The sequence below is a fragment of the Schistocerca serialis genome, chromosome 1, assembly GCF_023864345.2.
Source record: "Schistocerca serialis cubense isolate TAMUIC-IGC-003099 chromosome 1, iqSchSeri2.2, whole genome shotgun sequence".
NCBI lineage: Eukaryota > Metazoa > Arthropoda > Insecta > Orthoptera > Acrididae > Schistocerca > Schistocerca serialis.
In genome coordinates this window covers 707,994,947-708,020,980 of record NC_064638.1, presented here as the reverse complement: position 1 = coordinate 708,020,980, position 26,034 = coordinate 707,994,947, and the positions used below count along the sequence as shown (strand labels likewise).

At 40.2% G+C, this 26,034-nt stretch overlaps 1 protein-coding gene across 1 annotated transcript in view; it reads right to left on the bottom strand.

Moving 5' to 3' along the window:
- The window catches only part of LOC126480981 (GTP-binding protein 128up), a 50,798-nt gene that overhangs the window by 6,399 nt on the left and 18,365 nt on the right, over positions 1–26,034 (bottom strand). Inside the window, exons 6-7 of the mRNA XM_050104421.1 lie at positions 11,585–11,714; positions 5,534–5,656 (exon numbers count right to left, since the gene is read on the bottom strand). Coding sequence (XP_049960378.1) covers positions 5,534–5,656; positions 11,585–11,714 — 253 coding nt within the window. The remainder of the gene's footprint in view (positions 1–5,533; positions 5,657–11,584; positions 11,715–26,034) is intronic.

Sequence of the window (26,034 nt, the reverse complement as noted above, 5' to 3'; positions counted from 1 at the left end):
TATGTTGGTTAGGGCTATGGACAGTCAGAATTTGAACACACGACATCATTGTGGAAGGAGAGGTTGCAGCCAGATATGAAAATTCCATGAACTAGGCAACAATTCAGGAACATTGATTAAAATTCTTCTGGGTATTATGCCGCATCATTGCTAAAAACTAACAACAATAATAAACTACAACCGACGTTTCGGCTGAATTGCAATGGCCTTCCTCAGGGCACGACTGGTTTTGCATGGGGATAGGTGCTTCTATTTATTACAGACTATCGATGTCTGACGTCACTGTTGTAAAACTTTTAATTGGCCCTCTAATATGATTGGCTGGTCATGATGTAAGGGAAGATGGAAAGAAAGAGGCTATTCGTGGGTGTCCATGTCGTCAACGATTGGTAACTGTCCGCCAATCAGCATTCGGCTTCTGGTTGGCAAGTTTCCTCCTGGTGTGTGCGGAAGTGGACTGACAGTTGCTCTACAGCTGTTTGTGCAGATGTGTCCATGTCCCGTGTAGCTTCTGCCCTGCAACCGCTCGCAGTTTGGCGGACAGTTACCAATCGTTGACGACATGGACATCCACGAATAGACTCTTTCTTTCCATCTTCCCTTATGTCATGACCAGCCAATCATATTAGAGGGCCAATTAAAAGATTTACAATGGTGACGTCAGACATCGATAGTCTGTAATAAATAGAAGCACCTATCCCCATGCAAAACAGTCGTGCCCTGAGGAAGGCCATTGCAATTCAGCCAAAACATCGGTTTTTGTTTATTTTTGTTGTTAAGTTTTTAGCAGTGACGCGGCATAAAACCCAGAAGAATTTTAATCACTATGACACCGGCCGCAGAAGCCTACGTTCTTAATTCAGGAATGGTACGTGGGACTGGGTTCTGGCTAAGGATAGGGAAACTTTTATGTATTGAGAAAGATTGCAGTTATTACAGAGAAACACATATGTTTGTCAGCTAGCTAAAGTTGGTATTATGCACACATTTTGTAACATCGCAGTTTTAGGTGAGGGTATTTTGAATTATGGTAGCATAAGGTAACAACAGAGGTCGGGCCTGAAATATCTTGCTTCAATGCTGCCAACCTCAACAAGCAATTGCGCAGTAGCAATCACCAAATGATTCGTACAATCTTCTTTGCTTTGGGTTGTGTGTTGCTCATTCATTTCTTTTCTGATTTTGAAATCAGTGAGGAGAAGCATCCTGATTCATCATGGTGTTTGAGACTGTCTCTTATGACACCAGAAAGGATCATTGATCCCTATGACCATTTGTTAGTTCTGCTTTTGCAGAATAATGAAATGCAGGCTATAGACAACTTATAGGGTAGTTAACCAAAGCTTCAATACCACTAAAAGTTTAGTAAATTGTGTATTACTTGATCCACAATATGTAAGGGACAAAAGTGATAAATTATGGTTTTTCATAATTCCTATCAGTGAATTAAACCGTATGGTTCACTTATATACCGAATCAGCATCATTTAAATTATTTCAGATCATTTACCTGTAATTAGCAGACAGCTGTAATTAGTTATAAAACCTGATGATGTAATCTGTCATAAATTTCAGAAAAATTTATAATTTCATTCACGTGATTGCATTATTGCATTCCCACAGAAATGTTAGGAGAAATATCTATGTTGTAATGAAACCAATAATTAATAGTAAAATTTATTAATTTCAACTTATGTAAAAAAAGACTTTTTGAACATTTATCTGTCATCTGATGCACTTAATGTGATTTCTGTCCTTTATGTATCATGTAAATAATGAAAAACCAATTAGATCAGTTGTAATTAACTTTTTCACCAACAGTGCTCGAACATTCTGATGTAAACACTATTGATTTTCAGGCATTTTGGTACTACAAAATTATCCTACAGAACTGTAATCTGAAATTCCATTTTGGCATTTTGTACTGTACCTCAGGTAATGTTCAGAGTACATCGAATGTGAAATCAAAATGTAATTAATGATTTTATTATAAGTATTGTAAATGTAACTTCATAACCAAATTTCTGCACAAGTCAAAAGAACAATATTTAGAAATGTATTCAGAATGAATCATGATTTATTGTCTTTAGAACCTTACGTACAGTTTGTTGCAAATCATTAATTTTTCATTATAAAATCAGTAAATGTAATTGTTTTTGACAATGGGCCAAAGAACATACATTGTTAAGAGAAGGTATATATTGTGCGATGCAAAGCACTTTAAGTCCATCACAGTTTGGCCAATGTAATGACGCAAAGTCTGTAACAGCTGCTGTGTGAATATCTTTGTAACTGCTTTCAGAAAATACATCTGTTGTTAAATGGATTCATCTGCATGTTGGAAAATATTATTTTAACATCCAAGTTTGCATCAAGTTTGAAATCCAGGCAAATCACCAATGTGCAACCCCTAATGGACTTTATTGGTGGAGGAGATTCGATGGTTCATAACTAAATATTCCACTACAAAAACTACATCGCTCTCATACTACAATGAATCTCTCATAATGAGAAGTATTTTAGCCTGGACTGCAGTTAGAGTAACAATAGAAGGGTTAGGCTGCCAGCCTTGCAAGAGGGTGGCAGGGCTTGTTTCCCCCCACTGCACTTCTTCCCCTGGGCAATTTTAAGTTCTCATTTGTTTATGCGCCCACACAACTGCCAGTTTATAATGTTCAGCGAACTGGTCAACGAATTTTGATGTAGCTGAGAGTCTTCCTGTGAAGCATAAAGAGTTATTTTCAGTTTTAATTTTACTCTAAGTATCTTACAATTATATCTGTGTCAAATGATGATGAATATTCAAGAAAGGGCTCTGCAACATGCTAATCAGGGATTATGTGCTACAGATTTGAAATCAGTGTTTTGCTGAACCTGTAATGCTCAACATGGGAGGGAAAAAGATAAAGAGAAGCACTTTGTACAATAGTGAGAAAATGCTCTCCTTGTTAACAGAAATAATTGTGAAAGCTTAAGTAGAGCCAAAAGAAGAAAACAAGAAAAGTCTATTTCAGGGAAAAACAAAGAGGAACTGTTATAAGTTTTTACAGAAGTGAACATTCTGGTCAAAAAGCTATTTATTCTCACTTTTATAATTTTTATCTCTAATATCTTTTTTGTAGCAATCCATTTTACAGCACTGAGGCTTTGTCCTTGGGAATGTAGTGTGCAACATTTCAAAATTACACATGTGCTCATTTGTAAAGAAAAAAGTTCTAATTTCGCCAAAAATAGATGCTGCATTTTCAGCTCCCCACAATCATCAGTGCTTCTACAACTGGTTCCACTTTGAAGTTCATTTAGAAAATGGCCAAAAGGTGTATCTAAACAGAAAACTTAAGTGCTCAATGCACTGAAAACTACGCTACTTCTTTGAGAGTTGGCCCCTTTGCGAAAATTCTGCTATAACCCAAAGTACTGGCCTATTACATTTGGTTCATCTCTACAATCAAAAAAAGAAAAAGAGAAGTGGACACTGGTATATGGCCAAGCATTAAGAAATAATATGCATTAGGCAGAGGACATACAGTTACACCCAAATAACATGGAGTGCAGCTGCCTTTCTATTCTTCTCCACGAAGACCAGAGCCCAAAGATGGTTGCAGAATTAAGAACAGTAAATGATGATGTAAATTCTATCTCCCAATTTGTGGGCAAGTCTTTAGGGTAACTTGAAGATGATCAAGAACACTTAAAAGAGGCCTCACTTGGTCAGTTTCCATTTATGATGCAAGAGATTCTTATAGTTATGTAGGTGTTTATCCAAGTATCAGAGCCATTACGTCTGCGGAGTATTCGAAGAAAAGCTGCCAGAACACTGTAAATGTCAAACACAGGGACAAGTAGGTGGAGATACGGACCACTTAACATGAGATGTTCAATAAATTGTCCAATTTTAGCACGCATTTCATGTCTGATTCTACATTCAATCTTTTCCTCACTACCCACTAATAATACACCAGCTTCCACTTCTTATAAAAGTGACAGTCATCCACAAGCCATTCAACTTCTGTTAGAAGCACAGGCATACTGCTATCTTATGTAAGTCTTTTTAATAGTTCACTTTTTTCCCTAAACCCTTTCATTTCTAAATTTCTCCCATTGGTATTTAATTTTGTATGTTTTATTACATACTGAAAGACTGCTTATCATTCATGCCTTAGGTTTTGGTTAAAGACTGGATATATTAAAATGCTCTTGGATGTGAGTTAGAGATGGGAAAAAGCAAACGGTTAAAACGTATACCGATACTTAAATTATGAGTAAATGCTATTTTTTGGTATTTGTTTGGTCTCTTAAAAGATGTGTTTTTTATTTTTACTAATAACTGAGTAAAAAAGCTAATATAGCAATTATCCATAGCAGCTGTGCTAAAATTTTTCATTTTTAAATGTTTTTTAAAAAAGAATTAACTTTTATTCATAAAATATCATAGAAAATGGGAAACGCAATCAGTGCTATTTTAACAACAATGCCAACAAAAATGAGCAATAAACACATGGCATAAGCACAGGTACAGCATCGCTGATACAATAGTATCCCTGTTGCTGCATGTTGTGAGTTAATGTATGCATGTTCACACTGTGCAAAAGACTTCTCCGCACTTTGTCTTTATGGTAGTTTCTTGCTGTTGTCACCAGATATCTGTCGTATTTCAGAATGGCGCCAAACCTAGACTGGAAACATTTTTACCAAGTGACACTGTAATGAAGTACACTGCTTTGTTTGCCACAAAAGATTAAAGACCTGTCTGCCATTTCTATGAAATAATAAAAGACGAAGGAAATTATGGTAACAGCAATAACTTAAAAATAATTCATCCATAGTATACAATATAAGTAGAAATTAGCTAATCTGCTGCCTGTGTCTACATAATATACCTTTATCTGCTTGTAGCCCTTGAAAACGGACAAATGAACATGAAAAACAGAATTCTTCAACCTCAGTTTTCACCCTTTAGGCCACACGAATAAGGGTGAGATCCCCAATTACAACATAATTTTTGAACAGAGTCTCAAAAAATTAGAATCAATTGGAGAAAACTGGTGATTTTTTGTATTATTCAACCACTTATCTTTTTCCGAGAAAAGAAGTGAATGGTTGATGGACTAAATTTTCTTTTACTTGCCTATTTAATCTAATATTTTTGATTCTGTGTGTCTTGAAACTGAGAGAGTCAAACTATTTCAAGCTTTGTTTGATTTCAACATTTATCACAAGAAATAAAAAAGCATAAAAAACTGAAAATTGGTTATTTCAGAAACAGGTTATTCTGAGTGATCTTAACTAGCACGTTAATCTGGCGTGGGAAAAAAAAATCACCGAAGACCGGTTGTTTCAGCAATAACCACCATCCATAATATGTACACACATGTACTCTATTGCTTCCTATTTATGAGACAAAAATAATTACTATGAATGCTGAGACAACTGCACTGCTTCTGTTTAATGTTCTGGATGTAATCTACACCTCTAGTGGTGAATTACTCTAAAAATATAATTTATACTCAATTGTTGCAATTCTGCAAACTTACTATTTAAATTCTTTCGCTATTGAGCGATGAAGCTTGTTGCAGAAGTCTTCCACACTGCGTCTGTCAGAGTGAAGTACAACAGGTGACTCATAGTCAGGAAGCTGCCCTTTAGGTTTTGTGTATCTGTAACACATTAAAGTAACACTGGTCAGTACAATGAATTAACTTTGACAAGATTTTAAACATGGCTGCAGCAGCAACTGTTAAAATTCTTCACAATAAAGGATGGCAGCCAACTGTTTTTGGCTGCCATCCTTTATTGTGAAGAATTAACTTTGGTCTAGTCAGCATCTTTTGACCATTATGTTTGATTTAGAAAACAGAGATACTATTTGACTGAGACACTCATAAATTTATCAACTGCTTCAAAAGGTGAGAGAACAATGTCCATATTTAAAGATGAGTGATGCAGTAATTTTTTGTTACACCATACTGAAGCAAGGAAACACTTACTGATTGCTCAAGTACAAGGTATTAAAAACTTCATTTAGAAAATTTTTGAGCATTTAGAGGAGATAAAAATGAATTTTTTTATGGAACAAATATTTCATAGGGGCATCATTTCCTCACTAGGGCTGCAGGAATATTTGGACACTACTGATAGAGATGGTGTTCAAACTGATGACTGTTGTTTTAGAGGTGTTGGTGAAAGTGTTGCCCATTTACATTAATGCAGATCTGAAATTTGTATGTTAGTGGTCATAAAATATTCAAAACAACCAAGTGTTTCTAAATAATGGCTGCAGCTTCATCCATACTGGCAACCAGCCCTTCTGGAACTTCTACCGGTGTCTTGTAAAGGTTCCATCTGAACCCCCCCCCCGTCCTCCCCCCCCCCCCCCCCCCCCCCCCCCGTCCTCCCCAGATGTTGGCAGCACAGAAATGATACACCTGTGATATTTTTGTCATGTAAAAAACAATAAGTTTATCTCCTCTAAAACTTAGTATATGTAATTTTTGACACACTCTTTACTGATAACTGAAAAAGTGAAATAATGCTCTCTCCACTGGCAAAACATTCTGCATTGGTCTCACATTGGGATATCTGGGACAGGACTGCCAAGGGGGAGGTTACCATGAGAAGACTGAATAACCATGAATGGGCAGCAGTCTACACGAGTAGAAGTGTGGAAAGTCAGAAGTTTGAACTTGATAGGTAAGCTTTGTCAAATGAGAAATGTAAAGATTCAGTTTAAATGTAGTGGGAGAACAGTGAGGTGAAAACTTCTATTTCTTGTGTCTTTCTCCTGCAGCGGTGCAGGGGTCAGCATCGTTATGAACGGATTTTTCGTGGTTAATTTAAGGGGTGGCCAGATGCCCTTCTTATCACAACCCTGTTACCTCTCAGGACAGAAGGTGCGTAGCCCAAATGTCTGTGTGTACAGTTATTCATGCGAAAGTGAGCAAAAATTTTCTAAATGTTGGTGCATTGTGTAACCGAGATTGGACAAGGGTACCAGCCCAGTATTCACCTGGTAGGATGTGGGAAACCACCTAAAAACCACATACAGGCTGGCTGGCAAACCGACCCTCATTGTTAATCTGCGGAGCAGATTCAATCTAGGGCCAGCTCATCTCCCCATCCTGAAAGAGGCACTTTAAGGTGCACAGCTATCCAGGCGAGTAGATCAGTGAAGTGAAATGGAAAGAAGATAATTATTTCTGGTCACACAAATATAGGGTAACATCTACAGCAGTAGAAAATGGTATAACTGGAGTAGGATTCATTACTTATGGGAAGGTAGGGTAGTGAGTGAGTTATTTCGAACAATTCAGTGATAAAGACTGTTCTCATCAGAATCAACAGCAAACCAATGCCAACGAAAACAACTGTTCAGATATACATGCCAACATCACAAGCAGAAGATGAAGACACAACGGAAGTATATGAGGATATTAAACATATATTTCAGAACATAAAGGGAGATGAAAATCGGATAATCATGGGTGACAAATTCGGTAGTAGGGGAAAGAACAGAAGACAGGGTTCTGTATGTGGGCTTGGTAATAGGAATGAGACAGGACTTCTGCAGTAATCTTCAAGTCGTAATAGTGAATACACTGTTGAAAAATCTCAAGGGGAGGTGATAAACTTGCAAAAGGCCTGAAGACGCATGAAGATGCCATTTTATTACAATGTGGTGTAAGAGATACTAATATCAGATACTGGATTATGAGGCATACCCAGGAGCAGATATAGACACAGACCACAATTTAGTAATGATGAGAAGTAGGCTTAAGGTTAAAAGGATCACCAGTTCTATAATGTGATTATGGATACCATGGCAGCAGTTCTCTGGAAGAGTAATGGATACCTCTAACAAGGGAAATCACAGAAGTTGGACAGATAAATACAGGTACAAGGAATGTAAAAACCACCTCGGGTAATCAGAGAAAATACTTCAACTGATGGATGGAAGAAGGAAATACAAAAATGCTCACAGGAAATTGGTTTGAATACAGCAATATAAAACAGAAATTAAATAAATAAAAAGCATAGGGAAAGCTAAGGTGAAGTGGCTGCAGGATTTTGAAAATGCTCATTTGGAACGACAGATTCGGATAGAGAAAAGTCAAAACAACCTTCCGTGAAATTAAAAGCAAAGGAGTCAACATTAAAGAGCACAAGAGGAATTCCACCATTAAATGCAGGGGAGGAGCCGACTGATGACATTACAGTAGAAGACTCAGGGTGTCAATACTGATGACATAGTTGATTCAATATTAATGAGAGTTTAACAGAGCTTTAGAAGACTTGCAGTCAAGCAAGGTGGAAGGCATAGGTAACATTTCTTCAGAATTTCTGAAAATCTATGAGACTAGAGATGTACCATCCACTTTTGGAAAATTATCATCCACCCAATGCCAAAGATGGCAAGTGCAGATAAGTGTGAGAAGTATACTGAATATTAGGTGGACTGATAAGATAAGGAATGAAGGGGTTCTCCACAGAATCAGCAAAGAGAGTAATACACAGAGAACACTGACAAGAAGAAGGGACAGGATGTTAGGATGTGTTACAACATCAAGAAACAACTTCCATGGTACAAGAGGGAATTGCAGAGGAAAAGACTGCAAGGAGAGACTGAGACTGGAATACATCCAACAAATAACTGAGGACACTGGGTATAAGTGCTACTATAAAATGAAGAAGTTGGCACTAGAGAAAAGTGGGGGACTGCTAGTCATATGAAGCACAGAACCATATAGTTATCTCAACAACTCCCACTCTCCACATAGTAAGGCACAGAACACTTCAGTCTACACCTTACAAATACTACGTTTTGGTAGAACTGGACCACACCGAGCACAAAAGAATTTGATTATGATACATAACAAATAAAAATGAAGAACCTTTATCCACTCACCTACAGATGAAGTATGCGCACCCTCTACAGATCTGACAATTGCTTCAGCTTAGCTCTTTTTCTAGTTTTAGAGCAAATATTGTGCTAATATAAAGAGAATACAAGGTGTACAACTTTGCTTCTGCCGTTTTCTCCCCAACATTTGAGGCTTTAATGAAATAAATTGGTTACACATGTATCATTCAAAGTATTTTCCATAGCTGGCCACTACTTTCTCCTATCTTTCAGGCAGGTACGAATACCGTGTTGAAAAAATTGTTCATCTTTTGAAGCGATCCACGAACCGATCCAATTTGTGACTTCTTCATGAGATTGGAAGTGTTGGTCAGCCAGGTCATGTACCATTGATCTGAACAGGTGATAATCAGAGGGAGCAATGTCTGGAGAATATGGCGCGTGGGGTAGGACTTCCCATTTTAACGTTTTGACCTCTTTTGCAATGGGGTGTAGAGCGTTGTCACGCTGCAAAATCACTTTATCATGCCTCTTGCTGTATTGCGGCCGTTTGTCTTTTAATGGTCTGCTCAAACGCATTAATTGCGTTTGATAATGACCACCTGTGATTGTTTCACTTGGTTTTAACACCTCATAGTACATGATGCCGTGCTGGTCCCACCATATGCAGAGCATGATCTTTGAGCTGTGAATATTTGGTTCGGCCATCGACAAGGAACCATAGCCGAGATATCCCCATGATTTTTTGCATTTAGGGTTATTGTAATGAACCCGTTTTTTGTCCCCGGTCACAATGAGATGCAGAAATCCATTCCATTTTTGTCTCTGAAGCAACTGTTCATGAACACACAAACGCCGTTCAATCTTCATCTTCGAAAACATTCTCTCTTCCACCATTATGCCGGTCTACAACGTTAAATCACCAATCTTGAAGCATTGAAACCACTCACGACACATTCTTTCACTAATAGCATCCTTACCATACATATTTGAGAGCATTCAATGAGACTCAGCTGCTGTTTTCTTCATATTGAAACAAAACAGTAACACCTCCCGCAAATGACGAGAATTAGGCTCCTAAACTGACCTCTTTTTTTTTTTTCAATCAAGAACAACTTTATGATGCAGACACAAATCGACTAATGTTTGAATGAGGTTATGTTGACCGAGGTCCAAGCTAACTGCCTGATGTCTGCGATCTGTTTCTTTCGACAGCTACTTACCGTTGTCGCCACCTATCAGCCAACGGCGGAAGCAAAGTTCTACACCTTGCAAAAGCTTGAGAAGTTATGTTACTTTTGTATCTTTAAGCATGTGATTCCACCACCCATCATTCAGCTACAGACTATCATAATGTTTGTTTGATTTTAGGATATATTTTTTAAAATTAAATGGCAAGAGTCCACCTAAGAACAATTGAAGTGCTCTTTCTTATCCTTAATTGTTCATTTTTACACTTACACCTGTTTTACCCAAATTTTATTTTGTGTTGGTAACCAGGTACAAACTTTTGGTTTCTTTTTAATAGAATATCATATACAAAGTGTTTATAAACTAGTTATACAAAAGTAACCTTTCATTGAGCACAAGATAAATAACTCACGGAATTGTTTGATATAGCACTAACTGCAGTATATCTTCAATTTTTATTTACATATGTTCAACGTGACTACCTTTTATAACATGGCAAATGTCCCATCTGTAATAAGTTTCCTGCCACATATTATGAAGCAAGTCTTGATGTATGGTGGCAACTGCCAGTGTTAGCTGTTCTCGCAGCTCGTCGGCATTTCCTGGAAGCGGAGGAACAAACACACTGTCCAACACTGAAGTCCACTGTGGTTAAATCAAGTGATCATGGTGTCCAGGATATTGTTCGACTATATCCAATCCAAGTCAGCATATTCCTACAGAGATACGTAACAGCTTGAGGGTGATGAAGTGGTGGAATGCGATTTTGCTGGGAAATAAATTCTGTGCCCATATCCTGTTGTAACAGAGGCATTAAATAGCATGTGCAGGTATGGCAGGACAGCTACAGTTGACTTGGCAAATATAAAGGTCCATAAATTTTGTTATTGCTTACAGCACAAAATTCATTTATATTAGGTGAGTCCCTTAAATGTTTGATTATGTGATGTAGTTTCTGCTCAACCTACATCAAGACATTATGCTGATTCACTTTACTGCAGGTATGGAAGGTGGCTTCATCACTGAACACAATTTTATTAAGAAAATCATTTTCAGTCTGAATTTTCTACAACATTTCTACACAAAATTCGGCTTGTTTTCTTCATTACTTTCTTCTTAAAGCCTGAAACAGTTCCAATTTGTAGCGGTTGAGTAACAGGCTTTTCTGTAATACCTTCCACACCGTAATATCAGGCGTATTCAATTCTAAGCTGCCGTGTCTCATTGATTTATCTGGACTATGAATGTAACACTTGCTCAATTGCAGTGGATTAGGATCATGAAACCATAAACAAAACAGTGTGCACTCTGCACCATAATACGATTCCATGATGACTGTCAAAAGAACTCATTCGTGCATGCCACCTAGCCAGAATGTTGGGAACTGACAGTGTTAGGTGGGAATATAACTTGAAAATGTATTGCAATCAGTGCTGTATCAGACGTTTCTGAGGGTTATTGATCCTTTTCACAATTAAAGGTTACTTATAAACACCCTGTATATGCAATATCCTAAGGAACCCAAGGTGTTACTTACATTCGCACTAACTTCAAGTATTCCCACATTTTCTCAAGCAGATCATCAAAGTTCCACCTATGATGAGCAGATATTGGCACACAATGAGGTATTTTGTAGATGATATCCAACTCTTCAATGCTGATCTGGTCTGAAACAAATGATACATATTATATACAATTTGTGAAAATAATCTGAAGACTAAAAATAGCTCATAAAAAACAAATGTTACTGAATATTTACTATTGCGAGATAGCGTAATTACAGCAAACTGTATGTGTGTGTTTCCACATGTGTAGGAATATACTTACCCAATCAAGGGTAAGGCATATTATTTAGTCTAGAAATATGACACTATGAAACTTGGTATGGACTCTGATTTAAAAAACATTAATGTTTCAGTAACATATCACCTTTACACACAATTAAGTGTCAACATGCTGACAATTTGTTTAATTGTATCAAACTGTTACTCAAAAGCAGTTTTTTTAGTCGTCTGGGCTTGTGGTACTACAAAGCCATGACACCTAACTAATGACAAACATCCAATAACATAAACCAAGAGCATCAACAAATAAATAATCCCATAACTGTACATCTGCTCTGTAATATGTCACACATGCAGGTAATTATCACAAATATGTTAATAAATTCAAACTTTATGAATTCATGAGACTTTAAAAAAAGTGTGAGTGGGACTCTCACTCAGAGGGTTCCATACAAGCTTAAATATGTATACAGATGATGATGATAATAATAATTTTAATAATAATAACTCAATGGCTTGTTGCAAGTCTTGGACACCCACGTTGGCAACTTTCGTGTCCCTAACCTACCCCACTTATCCAACCGGGGAGAGGGGACCTAAGTTTAACATGGAATCTGAACCATGTGTTTTTGCTGGTAACTGCTCACATCGTTGAGGTGAAGGCCATGTTAAAATGCAGACTGAAAAATCTGTGGAAGGGGGGGGGGGGGGGGGTACAAATTGTCACTTCGAGCTACTTGTTGTACCCGATTAATACAAATATCAATACAACGGTTAAGTCATAAAGTTTTAATTGATACCTTGAAAAGATAAAGTTATGTAAACAATTTTTTGTGTCGTTAGGAGGCAAATGTCGGTAGTTTGGTAACATCCTCATGTCACGTCACTACACCACACTGCTAGAGGAGCTAAAATAAAATGGCATAGCTCATTGCTACAGTGCAGTATCATACAGTAATTTGTTTTCTGCATTTAAAGGGGAACATCACTGCAACAAAGTGGAGTAAGTAGGTGGAAGTGTGCAGCAACAATGCACCATCACATGGCATAGTGGTTAGGTGGTTCAGATGCTTCCAGTGTGGTCAAATACATTTGAGGAAGAATAAAGTGACAGACCGGCTACTGTGAAGAACCGGGAATCAGAAAAGAAGTGGAGGCTCTCGTATTAAAAATATGACAATCAAGATGATAGAGGAAAAAGCGAAAATCAGTCGACAATCAGGTATCAATGTCTTGCATGACATCCATTGGTGGTCCATTGGGATGATTGTGGTGGTGGTGGTGATGGTGGTGTATGTGGGGCTCTCAACAGCACAGGCATTAGCACCTTTATGAATTGTCATCCATTCCTGTGGGGAGGGAGAGGGGACAAACTCTGCTCCACAGACAGAATTACTTAAAATGCTGTAAAGTTCACATTTCACCATTAAAAACTGCCCTCATGGTTCACTAAACTATGACACTGAAAACTGAGCAATAAAAATGTAACCCCCATTGGGTTCCATGGCTAGCCACACCCATTCAAAACCCTGCTGAACCACGACAGCAGCAGAAATGTTACAACTGTGCTGGGCCAATCCAAATGACTTATTTAGTTTCCTAATTACCTCTGAGGACTGGATATATGACTTCCAGACAAAGGAACAAAGCAATGGTGGAAAACGCATTCACCATTACAGAAAAGGGTGAAGACCCAATCATCATTGGGATTTTTTCTTTTTTTTTTTTCGGCTGCCAATTTATGATATCAAAAAATTATTCTCTTAAAGGACAAACTGCCACAAGGAGCCAAATACTGAAATATTTTGAGATCATTACCAGAGACTGTCATGAAAAAGTGTTGTGGGAGGCTATCTAAGGGGATGTTTTTGCCCCTTGACAACACTTTGCATTCTGCACTGGCCACAGTCTCACACACTGCCTCTATCAAATTTTGAGTCTGGTCCACCTCTCCCCACATTATCCGGACACAGAACCTAGTACCTTCTCCCTGTTTCCATGGGCGGTAGGCAGTGGGGGTGATAATGAGCTGATTTTTGAGGTAGAATATTTCCTAAACAGCCAAAACCACTGACTTCTACATCCCAGGTCTCTGTCGAGTCATCCAATGCTGGGAAAAACGTCATTTTGAAAAGTGAGTACAGAGAAATGGACTAACCCCACCATCAAGTCTCGTGGTCGCAGATCAATTTTTCTGAGGAAACAGTGCTGTGCAATCCCAGGAATACTATGCTGAAAGTCTTTCTAGCACCTTCACAGACAGGAATTACATACCAAACTTCGCCCTAAATTATACCATTTTCACAGAGTGCTCTAATCTTCAGACAACTCCATGAACCAGTTACAAAGGAGCAACCCATCATCACCCAGTAACACTCTGTCCTGGAAGAACTTAAACATGTCCCTGCTGAAGGCCTGCTCCATGTACATCCGCCCTCGCCGCACACACACAGGATCACATCCTATTCTAGCCCCATCATAGGCTTATAGCAGCTCTGTTGTCACTTTCACAGAGCTAATATGTGAGTATGTCCATTAACCAGCTGTCTGTCAGAATGAATGGCTACCGCAAAACATTGACCAAGAACAGAGCTGACCTGCTACTGGAGGATCACACTGCTGAGCTTCTATGGCTGCTTCAAAACTTATGCCACCTGGTTCCTCTTCCTTAATAACAGCATCTATGAACTATGTAGCTAACACATACTTCAATCCTGCAATCTTCCTGGCCTTGACCCCTTATAGTCCTTGTCCACACCCATCTCAGCACTGTCCCCATGTTATGTAATTCACCGATACTACACTTGCCTTCCCCTTTTAGCAGTTTCCCTCTTCTTCTGTTTTGCCTCCCTTTCCTAACTAACTCCTCCATATAACTGTGGGTCACAAGCAACTCCCGAAGCTTGTGGCAGAGTGAACTTACAAGTGCAACATCCCTAACCTGTGTGCTTGCTACCTCTCTCTTCCTGTCATCAGCCACCCTTCTTTCCCAATCTTCCTACTTTCATCCTCTTTGTATGATACAACCTATAATGAGATATGTTATAATTTAATATAGCAACAGGCTTCACTTCTTTCTGCTACACCAATGGAAGATGTTCGCGGAGAAACATGACTTTAATTAGTTGCATGGGAAGAATGACCCACTGTCCATACATTTTTGAATTCATGTGCAGATATGAAGGGCAAAATGTGAGCAAAGTGCATCCACAATATGCGATGGCAAGCAAGTGACTTTATTTGCAATGGGGAGACTGTTTACACTTTGCAGTCACGCTTTAGGGATGCTGTGGATTCCAGAGAAGAAGTGGCTGGATGGCAATGGTCCAGCCCCAGAACATATGAAGCTATACTAAGTAATCTCTTAACTTACTACCTACCTGTCATTTGACGCTGTCTAGACTGACTATGAGCATACTGTAAATAAGAGATCTGTTCACTCAATGTTATTACAGTTTATGAGAAACATTAAACATAGAAGAGTTCCTTAAAAAGGGATTAAGTGATTTTGTAGCTAGTTGCTAGAGAATATGAGCTCTCTTTTACAGCCTTTGACCCAATGCAGTTGGAAATGAAGTCCCACAGTATAATTAGTGCACTGCATAGCAGGACTACTACATTAAGAATTGGTGAAAAGGTGACCGTAAGAAGGTATTCAAGGTAAATGTATTATGAACAGCATCAGTGTGAGAGATCTCTTCATGAAGCAGGTACCTTCAGTAAGGCAAACATAAACCCGAGTGAACTGTACCACTTCACTTTGGCACCACATGTCAGGACATGGATAAAAGATGTGAAAAGAAAAGACTTTTATGAAAAATTTTCAAAAAGTAACAAAGAAAACAGGATGTTGCCCAGAACAACCAAAGTAAATGGTGAAGAATATACAGACCAGCACATGCTTTAGTGTTGACCAAATTACTTCCAATATTTAAAAAGAAGTAATGTTTGATTTGGCAAAAACCAAATAAGTGTGATTTGTCACAAGAGAAGAAATAAAAAGGAGTAGTTGACCATAGCAACCAGGTCAATAATAGACAAACATTTACATGTAGAAATAACTGCCAACATGAAATTGAAGATTTCTCCATCCTGTTTCTCAGACTGTGAATGAAGCCGCGACTTCTGATGACATAGGTGGCAGTCACCCTCCACGACTTGAGAGCAGCTTCACTTTGCAAGATAGCGTTCGGTTATCTGACTACGTAACAGCTACAGTGTCTCATTGAGACATCGCTGCACACTAATGGAATTATTAGGAAAGTTGAAACAGTTAGATAATGTAGCTATGAAAATGAATAAATTAGATGAAACATCAAAAGACGGTAAAGCTCAAAGAGAAGATATGACTACACTGAAAACATGATGAGATAAGTTGTAACAGTTAGATAATACAACTACTAAAGTGGATAAAATTTCTAAAATAAAAGAAATCTTAGTCACTCTACATAAGGAGGGAAAAAAAGAAGAAGAAGAAGAAGAAGAAGAAGAAGAAGAAGAAGAAAACCGCATGTGATTTGATTTGGAAAGAAGTTGAGGAACAATTTAAAGGTGTAAATGATAAGCTGAAAAAACTAGTGAAACCACAAATTAATAATTTCAAAACTACTAATAATCAAATTTCAGATACACACAGCAAGATAGCAAATTATAATTGGATATAAAACAGCTAACAATCCAAAAACTTTGACTAATTTGGAGATGCATCTACAAGTGTTAAAAGAACAAAAGGTACAAGAAAAAGTACACCACTAGTGCTAGCACTAATTCTGTGGAAGATACTGCTGAGCATCATAAAGAATTTGAAAATCATGGCAAGAATTACAGAATATCAAGCAGTAACTTAGGAATAAGACAATTGTATCCAAGACTGGATTATTTAATAAAGTAACAGAATTGCAAATAGGAAGTGAAATGAGTTGACCCAAACAGTTTCCAAAATTTCAATCAGATGGTGATGTACACCCAACATATTTTAAGGGTATTCTCTTAATCTCTTCCAAAGAAATGGTAGGACTGAAAGAAAATAGATTTAGCACTGCATCATTTAGACCTGATGCTGCAGAATGGGGAACAACCCATCCTGAAGAATTTAAGTCATGGGATGATATCCAGGAGTAATTTAAGAAAAAGTATTGATCAATGAGTAAGCAAGAAAAGTTAATGTTAAACCATGAAAAATCCAGGATGGAATAATGACAATATTATGAAAAGGATAGATGCTACTCACCATATAGCAGAGATGTTTAGTCACAGATAGGTACAACCAAAAGACAAACAAGTAAGCTTCTGACTAAAAATGCCTTTGTTGGAATTAGACAAAACAAACAGACAGACAGACAGACACACACACACACACACACACACACACACACACACACACACACAGAACCTCCCACAGAAGAACCCCAAAAGGGCCCCACTTGTGACAGGATACTTTCCAGGACTGGATCAGACTCTGATCGTGACTCTCCAGCAGGGATACGACTTCCTGAAGTCCTGCCCTGAAATGAGATCCATCCTTCATGAAATCCTCCCAACTCCACCAAGAGGTCTTTCCATCGTCCACCTAACCTTCATAACCTCTTGGTTCATCCCTATGAAATCCCCAAACCATCTTCCCTACCCTCTGGCTCCTACCCTTGTAACCACCCCCGGTGTAAAACCTGTCCCATGCACCCTCCCACCACCACCTACTCCAGTCCTGTAACCCGGAAGGTGTACACGATCAAAGGCAGAGCCACGTGTGAAAGTACCCACATGATTTACCAACTGACATGCCTACACTGTGAAGCCTTCTATGTGGGAATGACCAGCAACAAACTGTCCATTCGCATGAACGGACACAGGCAGACAGTGTTTGTTGGTAATGAGGATCACCCTGTGGCTAAACATGCCTTGGTGCACGGCCAGCACATCTTGGCACAGTGTTACACTGTCCGGGTTATCTGGATACTTCCCACTGACACCAACCTATCAGAACTCCGGAGATGGGAACTTGCTCTTCAATATATCCTCTCTTCCCGTTATCCACCAGGCCTCAATCTCCGCTAATTTCAAGTTGCCGCCGCTCGTACCTCACCTGTCATTTAACAACATCTTTGCCTGTGTACTTCCGCCTTGACTGACATTTCTGCCCAACCTCTTTGCATTTACATGTGTCTGCCTGTGTCTCTATATGTGCGGTTGGATGTGCGTGTGCGTGTGTGTGTGTGTGTGTGTGCGTGTGCATGTGCGTGTGCGTGTGCGTGCGCGCGAGTGTATACCTGTCCTTTTTTCCCCCTAAGGTAAGTCTTTCCGCTCCCGGGATTGGAATGACTCCTTACCCTCTCCCTTAATCCCACATCCTTTCGTCTTTCCCTCTCCTTCCCTCTTTCCTGATGAAGCAACCTTGGGTTGCGAAAGCTTGAAATTTGTGTGTGTGTTTTTTGCTGTCTCTATCAACATACCAACGCTTTCACTTATATATATATATATATATATATATATATATATATAGGGAAACATTCCATGTAGGAAAAATATATCTAAAAACAAAGATGATGTGACTTACCAAATGAAAGTGCTGGCAGGTCGACAGACACACAAACAAACACAAACATACACACAAAATTCAAGCTTTCGCAACAAACTGTTGCCTCATCAGGAAAGAGGGAAGGAGAGGGAAAGACGAAAGGATGTGGGTTTTAAGGGAGAGGGTAAGGAGTCATTCCAATCCCGGGAGCGAAAAGACTTACCTTATGGGGAAAAAAGGACGGGTATACACTCGCGCACACACGCGCACACACACACACACACACACACACGCACACACACACACAGACATATACAGACACAAGACTTTAAATATGTCTGCTTGTGTCTGTATATATGTGTGTGTGTGTGTGTGTGTGTGTGTGTGTGTGTGTGTGAGTGAGTGTATACCCGTCCTTTTTTCCCCCTAAGGTAAGTCTTTCCGCTCCCGGGATTGGAATGACTCCTTACCCTCTCCCTTAAAACCCCCATCCTTTCGTCTTTCCCTCTCCTTCCCTCTTTCCTGATGAGGCAACAGTTTGTTGCGAAAGCTTGAATTTTGTGTGTATGTTTGTGTGTCTGTCGACCTGCCAGCACTTTCATTTCGTAAGTCACATCATCTTTGTTTTTAGATATATTTTTCCTACATGGAATGTTTCCCTCTATTTTTTATATATATATATATATATATATATATATATATATATATATATATATATATAGGGAAACATTCCACATGGGAAAAATATATTTAAAAACAAAGATGATGTGACTTACCAAATGAAAGTGCTGGCAGGTCGACAGACACACAAACAAACACAAACATACACACAAAATTCAAGCTTTCGCAACAAACTGTTGCCTCATCAGGAAAGAGGGAAGGAGAGGGAAAGACGAAAGGAACACAAAATTCAAGCTTTCGCAACCAACAGTTGCTTCATCAGGAAAGAGGGAAAAACAAACAACTCATACACACCACCGCACTCTCTGGCTGCGAACAGCAGCGCATGATGAAAGCAGCAATCTGATTGATGGGGGGAGGACGAGGCTGGGGCAGGGAGGGGAGAGATGGCAAGCAGGATAGAGGTGAAGGACTCTATATAAAGTGCTGCTTGTGGGAGCATACAGGGATGATGTGAAGAGAGTGTAGGGCAGCTAGGTAGGTAAATGCAGTCGGCAGGTTAGACAGAGGGCAGGGGAGGGGGGGCAGCGGGAAGAGAAAAGTCAAAAGATTGTGGTGCATTGGTGCATAGAGGGCTGTGTAGAGCTGTAGAGGGAACAGGGAAGGGGACGGTTGGGTGTAGGACAATGATTAACGAAGAGTGAAACCAGGACGCTTAGAGGAACGTATGATATAATGAAGGGAGAGTTTCTAACTGTGCAATTCAGAAAACATGATGTTAGTTGGAAGGATCCAGACAGCACAATATTCTCGTGCATACCTACACAACCCCTGCTCCCAACCGCCTCCTCAGTGCTCATATCCCTGTAACAGACATAGATGCAAGACCTGGCTTGTACATACTTCCACCACCACCTACTCGAGGTGGGCACAAGCATCATCTGAGGCAGGGCTACCTGTGTAAACAGTCATGTGATCTACAGGCTAAGCTGCAGCCACTGTGCTGTGTTCTACGTGGGCATGAAAACAAACAAGCTGTCCATCCCTACGAATGGCCACTGACAAACTGTGGCCAAGAAACAGATGGACCACCAAGTTTCTGAGCATGCTGCACAGAACACAATGTTCTTCATTTTAATGACTGCTTCACAGCCTGTACCCAGCTTTGCTGAATCACACTGGTGGGAACTCTTCCTGTAGTAAATACTATGTTCCCGTAACCCTCCTGGCCTCAATCTTCTTTAGTCATTGTCCCACACCCACCTTCCCCTCCCTGTTCCCGTGTGTGTGTGTGTTTTTTGTTGTGTTGGCAGAAGGGCCAATACCATGTTACTAGAGGAGGCCGTAATGCACGCTTTTTAGCTCACGCAGGCTGGCGTGAGGAGGGAAGGACTATACTGACGTGAGGTCTGGAACATGACACGGAATTAGAATTCAGAAAGCGGATGTAATTAGTTTGATACTTAACTTTAATCCATTAATGATGAATGTCGCTCTTGACGGTACATGATTCACAATATTATCTGTTAGTAACTGAATATGTCGCCTTGCTAGGTTGTAGCAAATGACATAGCTGAAGGCTATGCTAAACTGTTGTCTCTGCAAATGAGAGCGTATGTAGACAGTGAACCATGGCTAGCAAAGTCGGCTGTACAACTGGGACGAGTGCTACGGAGTCTCTCTAGACTAGACCTGCCGTGTGGCAGCGCTCGGTCTGCAATCCCTGATAGTGGCGACACGCGGGTCCGATGTACGCTAACGGACCGCGGACAATTTAAAGGCTACCACCTAGCAAGTGTGGTGTCTGGCGGTGACACCAAGTGTTTTGTCTAATTCTGATGAAGGCCTTTATGGGCAAAAGCTTACTTGTTTGACAGTCTTTGTGATGTGCCTATCTGTGACTCAATGTCTCTGCTATGTGAGTAGAAGCATTCTATCTTTTCATGGTATTGTAATTACTCCATCCTGGATTTTCCATTGTTTGATTCTGCCTAATGGCTTTTCTACCACACTGTTGTTTCCCTTTGTTACTATTTTGTAATGTATTACTATACTCAGTGTCCATCCTCCTTTCTCTTCTTTTCTGTTTCATTTGGCACCTTATGAACTGCACCGCATACTCTACTTATGAGCCACACTGTATCAACTACCTTGGGCGTGTACAACAGATGGCTACAAGACTGTGCTGACTGTTGGTGCAGTATCTCGTGTCCCACACTACTCCTGCCAATTTCATCAATCCTAGACCTGCAAACTGATTACTCTTCCTGCGTCAATCTTGCGAATTTTTGTGTGTTGTTTTCCGTATCTTCCTGTGCCACACAAACTTGCAGCTCATCGTACCAACCACTCCCCACACCCCTTCTCCTCTCTTATTCCAGTTTACACATACTGACTTCACCTAATCTAGTCACATCTGCTGTCCCCCTTCTTCACACTTATGTACCTACAGACCTTCAACCCACATTACAATATTTTTATTTAGTTTTTCTTTGATATTATTGTGTTTTCACAGCAATTTCATTGGTTTTCGCCTTTCAGTTTCGGCCTAGTCTCTCAGGTTTCATCTTGCTTCCCCATACTTCATCTGCTTCGTCGTTTTTATGATTTTTCCCGGTGTATTTTTGTGATTTTTTTTGCATGTATTTCTACATTATTTATGTGTTTTTCACGTTTTTATCCTTCGCCATGGATCCTTGCTCCTTCCATCTGTGTCAATATAGAAAAGTTTACTTATTTCTAGCCAGAACCCAGACCCACATACTGTTCCTGCGTTGTTGCTTGGCTCATGGAATCCTCCAAAATAGCCTTACCATATAATTACCCACCTCTGGCTGCAGGCTCTCCTTCCACAATGACCTCTATCTGCTCAGATTCTGCCAGTACTTAACCCTCACCAACACAGTCCTGCAACACCATGTAATTAGGCCCAAGCCTCCTTGCAATATCTCCTCTCCATTGGTAAAATTCGCCTGTTATAAATCTGAAAATCCTGGATCCCATAGAACTGAAACACAGTCATGAACCTTTCCTCCAAAAGTCTTATCCTCACAAAGGAGTATCAGTCCTTTTCATAGGTCTTGCCTTTTGCTCCACTCCCAAATTCAATCATGCAGGACTTGTTAAAGACCTGCTCTCCTTCTCCCGGTCCAGACAGTGGAAACACTTTTTCACTGCCAACCCTACCATTCACACTCAGCCAAAGATATAGGTTGAACCCTGCCTGACTTCATTCACTCCTCTATCCAACTGTGATCCAACTGCCCCTAATCATAACCTCCTGTTAACCAGAATTTCTTAACCTCGAATCTTGTCTCACCATCATTCATCCCTCAACACAAAAGCCAACCTTCCATCTGCAGAAAGAACCACAAACACCCCTAAAAACTGGTCCCAAATTTATGATCCTACCTACTGCCAAAGGCTCCACCACTGTTGTTTTCAACTGCAAGGATTACCTGGCAGGAGTCCACCAGTTGTCAGGTTCATCAACCTACAAATCCTACCACAGTGCCCCATTTCAGAAATCCAGCAGGATATCCAGTCTCTCCTCACATCCTTAGGCCTATCCCAGAACCTTTCCCCTAAGCCTGTCCCTTTCCTCACCCCTACCACTCCTCATACTCCTATCTTCTACATACTTCCTAAGTCCATAAACAAAACCACCCAGGTTGCCCTATCATGGCTGATTACTATGCTCCCGATGAGAGACACTCTGCTCTCGTAGACCAACGCCTTCAGCCTATTACCCAACCTTCCCTCCTATATAAAAGATACCAGCCATTTGCTCCACCAACTCGCCACAGTTCCTGTTCCTTTACCACATGGTGCCCTGCTTGTTACTATTGATGTCACCACCCTTTACACTAAGGTCCCTAATGCCCATGGCCCTGCCACTACTGAACACCACATTTCCCAGGGCCTGACAGATTCCAAACCTATAACCTCCTTCCTGATTGCCATGACCAACCACATCTTTACCCACAATTATGTCTCCTTTGAAGACATCACTTACAAGCAATCCAGGGTCAGCCAAGGGCACCCGCATGGCACCATCCTATGCCTACCTAATAATGAGCTTCAGAATCTTTTATAACCACCCAGAATTCCAAACCCCTCACCTACTTCAGATTCATTGATAACATCTTCGTGACCTGGATTGAGGGTGAGGACACCCTACCCACACTCCTCGAGAACCTCAACACCTCACCCATTCCCTTCACCTGGTCCTCCTCAGCTTAACAAGCCACCTTCCTCAGTGTTGATCTCCACCTCGAAGATGGTTACATCAATACTTCCATCCCTATCAAACCTACCAACCATCAGCAATACCTCCACTTTGATAGCTGCCACCCATTCCATATCAAGAAGTCCCTTCCATACAGCCTTGCCACCCTTGACTGTCACATCCTTGGTAACGAGCAATCCATCTCGAAATATATCAAGGGTCTCACTTAGGCCTTCACGACCCTTATTACCCTCCCAACCTTGTACAAAAACAGAGCCTAATCACTCCAGTCAACCCCTACCACCCAAAGTCCCACTCTCTGGCTACAGAGGAGCATTCCCCTCTTGAAGGACTGGAGCAACAGAATCACATTCTACGCCAGAGTCTGGACTACCTCTCATTGTGCTCTTAAATGAGGGATGTGCTACCCACTGTCCTTCCTACCCCTCCCACAGTAGTATTCTGCCTGCCCAACAAACCTAAACAATATCTTTGTCCATCCCAATGCAGCCCCTGCTTCCAAACCCTTACCTCAGGGCTCATATCCCTGTAATAGGTCTAAGTGAAAGACATGTCCCATACATCCTCCCTCCCCCTCCCCTCCTCCTCCACCACCACCACCACCACCACCACCACCACCACCACACCATCAGAGGCAGGGCTACCTTTGAAACCAGTCAAGTGATGTATAAGCTAAGATGCAACCACTGTGTTGCATTCTACGTGGGCATGACAACCAACAAGCTGTCTGTCCTGTAATGGATCGTAAATGGTGAAAAACTATGACTCAGGTGCAGCGAATTGTTAATGCTGAGAGTAGTATAAACTGCCTGCGAGAACTGGATGTTCTGTGCTATGGACGCATCTCTCTGGAATAAGTAACCAAATATATATATATCTGAGGACTCTGTGTGAAGCAATTACAGAGATTGGATGTGTTTTATGCTGGAGAGATTTTGCTATTATTGTACTACACTATTAAGCTCCATTGTGAATGTTTAGTTAGTCCATGGCACAATAAACAAATTGAAGAGAATAATATGCATTCAAGGTGCGTATTTATCAATTTATAAAAGATTTGACAAACGTTCTTCAGATATCACCTGATGTAGATCGATCGGAGGTGCAGCATGGAATGATAGCGTGAGCCGACATCTTTTCACAGTCAATATACTTCGAGAGAATATCTCAGAAGCAATAAACTTTTCGTTGATAAAAAAAGTTGGACACATCAAACCATATGCATCATACAACATAGCACCTAGTTGTACCGAATGATCTTTGTAACGAAATAAACATTTTAGAGATTTCAAACGGAGCAGTTCCGACGAGGAGTATCAGTAAGATCGATGCTGCGGAACATATATCTAGCTCTACTGTGGTATTTAAAACCAAAGACTTCTATTCTTTGGCTTTTAAAAGACTGAAGCTAGAACCTAAATAAAACCACTGGAAATCATAACAAAAATACCAAAAATAAATAAGAAGCTGAGAATTTTCTTAAGCAAATTTCTTAAATAAATAAATTAAATTAAAATATATTTAAGTCTGCACAAATGGCCATCAACAAACTGTTACCACGAAACAGCTGGACCACCAATTGCGGAGCATGCTGCCCAACACAGTGCACTTCATTTTAATAACTGCTTCACAGCCTGTGCCACCTGGATCCTTCCTACCAACACCAGCTTTTCTGAAATGCACAGGTGGGAATCCTCCTCACAGTATATCCTGTGTTCCCACAACCCCCCTGTGGCCTCAACCTTCATTAGTCATTTCCTACACCCATCTATCACCTTTCCTGTTCCCACTCCAGCACTACACAGCCCTCTATTCCACTGAAGCACCCACAGTCTTTTTACTTCTCTCCTTTCACACTGCCACCCCCCTCCCCCTCCCTGTTTCCTCTGCCTAACCTCCTGACTCCATCTAGCTGCCCTACCCTCTCTCCACCTCATCCTTGTATACTCCCACAAGCAGCACTTTACTGTCCACCACCCCTGCACTGCTATCCCACTCCCTCTCTGCCCCAAGTCTGCTCCTTACTGCCACCACCCACATTGCTTCTTGCATCATGGGCTGCTGCTCGCAGTCTGGCCTTGTCAGCCAGAGACTGTGGTCGTGTGTGTGTGTGTGTGTGTGTGTGTGTATTGTGTTTGGGTGAGTTGTTTGTTTGTATTTCCGAAGAAGGCCTTTGGTGAGTAGTAATCTATCCTTTTCACAATATTGTCAAAAGTTAATATTAGAATCATTAGATCCTATCTAAAAGAAACATATTTAGTGGCATTTGACTTGGTCTACACATTTAAACAATCCACAGATGAAAAGCATCTGGTACAGGTCCTCGTGAGGATATTACCTTATTTTGTGCAGAAATAAATCTTGTATAGTGGATAAACTATTAACATATGTAGATGGTATGGATACATTAAATAAATAACGGAGAAATTTTAATCATGAGACAATCACAATACAGGAAATGGACACACATGAAACAGTGAAGGTAATCGTTATCCTCCAAAATTTACCAGGAGAAAGGAAATTAATTTCTGTTGTGTAATCAGGAGGCACAAAAACGTAAGCAATAGATGAGGAACAACACAGTAAATAATAACTCACAAGTATTTGTAGGTAGTAACACAAGCACTGTTGACAATACAACAGAGCTCATCACATATTTCCCTAAACAAAACACAGATAGGAGTAGTTATCCTATAACAGCAGCAGAAAACAGACAACATCCTGGAATGTGGGCCAGAATCCAGGATGTAACACCCACATGATAGGCCCTCATACGGAAAGATTAATTGCCTTCACACAAACTATTCCCATCCGATGGT